At 35.6% G+C, this 2,267-nt stretch overlaps 1 protein-coding gene across 2 annotated transcripts in view; it reads left to right on the forward strand.

The window, feature by feature from the left end:
- The first annotated feature begins 201 nt into the window (after positions 1-201).
- The window catches only part of LOC110285666 (olfactory receptor 4C12-like), a 6,837-nt gene continuing 4,771 nt past the window's right edge, over positions 202-2,267 (forward strand). Inside the window, exon 1 of one of the 2 annotated variants that reach the window (XM_021151998.1) lies at positions 202-1,134. In XM_021151998.1, coding sequence (XP_021007657.1) covers positions 202-1,134 — 933 coding nt within the window. Of the gene's footprint in view, positions 1,135-2,267 lie in introns of those variants that run through there. The other variant, XM_021152006.1, reaches the window with a different exon arrangement.

Genomic DNA, 2,267 nt, shown 5'->3' on the forward strand with positions numbered 1-2,267 from the left:
TAAAAATAATTTAAAGTTAAAAAAAAAAGTAAAGGACTATAAAAGTTAAATAAGAAGATTGAGATTTCCAGAAATTTTGAAAAAGTGTTCTATTTTTGAAACAAGATGGTAATAAAGATACATAATTTCAGAAATATTTAATTATTTTATAATTCTTTTTTTTCCTAAAGGTAAAATAGTTCTTTCTGGATTTAAAAACAAATGAAAGACACTGAACACATGGAGAATAAAAGGAACGTGACTGAGTTCATCTTGATAGGTCTTACACAGAACCCCCAAATGCAGAAAGTAGTGTTCGTGACATTTTTGGTTCTGTACATGATAACAATTTCAGGCAACCTGCTCATTGTGGTCACTGTCATCAACAGCCAGGCTCTGAATTCCCCCATGTATTTCTTCCTGAGCCACCTCTCCTTGATAGATACAATTTACACTTCTTCTTCAGCTCCAAAGCTGATTGTGGACTCCCTTCAAGAGAACAAAGTCATCTCCTTTAATGGATGCATGGCTCAAGTCTATGCAGAGCACATGTTTGGTGCTACTGAGATCATCCTGTTGACAGTGATGGCCTATGACCGCTATGTGGCCATCTGCAAACCTCTGCACTATATGACCATCATGAGCCACAAGCTATGCATTCTCCTGGTGGGGGTAGCCTGGACTGGAGGATTTCTCCACGCAACTATTCAGATCCTTTTTACAGTGTGGCTGCCCTTCTGTGGCCCCAACATCATAGACCATTTTATGTGTGACTTGTACCCATTGTTGGAACTTGTTTGCATGGACACACACACTCTTGGTCTCTTTGTTGCTGCCAACAGTGGGTTCATCTGCCTATTTAATTTCCTGCTCTTGATGGGATCCTATGTGATCATCTTGCGCTCTTTAAAGAACTATAGCTTAGAAGGCAGGCGCAAAGCTCTCTCCACCTGTGTGTCACACATCACAGTAGTTGTTTTATCCTTTATTCCTTGCATATTTGTATATCTACGTCCAGTGACCACTCTGCCAATTGATAAAGCTGTTGCGGTCTTTTATACTTTGGTGGCCCCTCTAATGAATCCTTTAATCTACACCCTCAGAAATTCTGAGGTAAAAAATGCAATAAAGAAGCTCTGGAGGAAAAAAATATAAATTCAGATAATAATTAAACAGGGACCTTTGAACATTACATACATAGGTAATACATTAAATCTCTTTCAGCTTTTTATCTATAGATGGTAATATCAACTATAATGAATGGTTGGATATTATATGGAGATAGTTACTAGAACAGAGGTAAAACAAGGATTGTAATCCTTTTCGTTTTTTCTCATACTTTTATAATCATAAACAAATGCCTCTTTCTGTTTTGGATTTATTTGTTTATTTTATGATTATTTCTGTATATCTGAATGCATGTGTGTGCACAAGGAAGGAGAAGACGTGCCTGGGGGACAGAGAGGCCATAGATACCCCTAGAACTGACATTACAGGAAATTTTGAGCCACTCATTAGTTATCAGCAACAAACCCTCATCTCCTATAAAAGTATCAACTACTCTTAATTGCTGAAGCATTTCTTCATCCACAATTGACTGCTTTCTAGTAAGTAAGTATAAACTGGAGAACATCTCAATGTTTCAAAAAAGTCTACAATATTAGGTTGAGATGTTACTTATTACACATGACTGAAAAGAATATGTTTAGCTATATTCTTTTTGTTGGAGTGTGGGCTTCACATAAATTCTTTGTTGATTTTATTATTTATTAAACAGCAAAAAATATGACTGACATAGTGTCCATGCTTTGTCATTTAGGAGCCAATTAGAATAAACCAACTAAATTCTTTGATTTGAAAGTGAAGTTTACACACAGTAAATTACTTTATTAGAGAATTAATGATAGGAGAGTAAAATATGCCCTGAGTATATAAGATGGATATCTAAATATTTTGAGAGAAAGATCTTCCCTGAACTATGACATTCCAATATATGGAAAATATATAGTTGTTGTCTATCAAGTGGTGGAGATATTCAATATATATTCTTTGTCCAGGAATAGTTTATAGTTTTTGATAAGAAGCTTGTACATAAGAAATTATTCTAAGGCAGGCGGATTTCTGAGTTCGAGGCCAGCCTGGTCTACAAAGTGAGTGCCAGGACAGCCAGGGCTACACAGAGAAACCCTGTCTCGAAAATAAGGTACGGAGGAACGAAACATGTTACCAACACCGCTAAACAGAGAAACAAATTCTCAAAAAAAAAAAAAAAAAAAAAAAAAAAGTTA

Source organism: Mus caroli, chromosome 2 (genome assembly GCF_900094665.2).
Source record: "Mus caroli chromosome 2, CAROLI_EIJ_v1.1, whole genome shotgun sequence".
NCBI classification, from domain to species: Eukaryota; Metazoa; Chordata; class Mammalia; order Rodentia; family Muridae; genus Mus; species Mus caroli.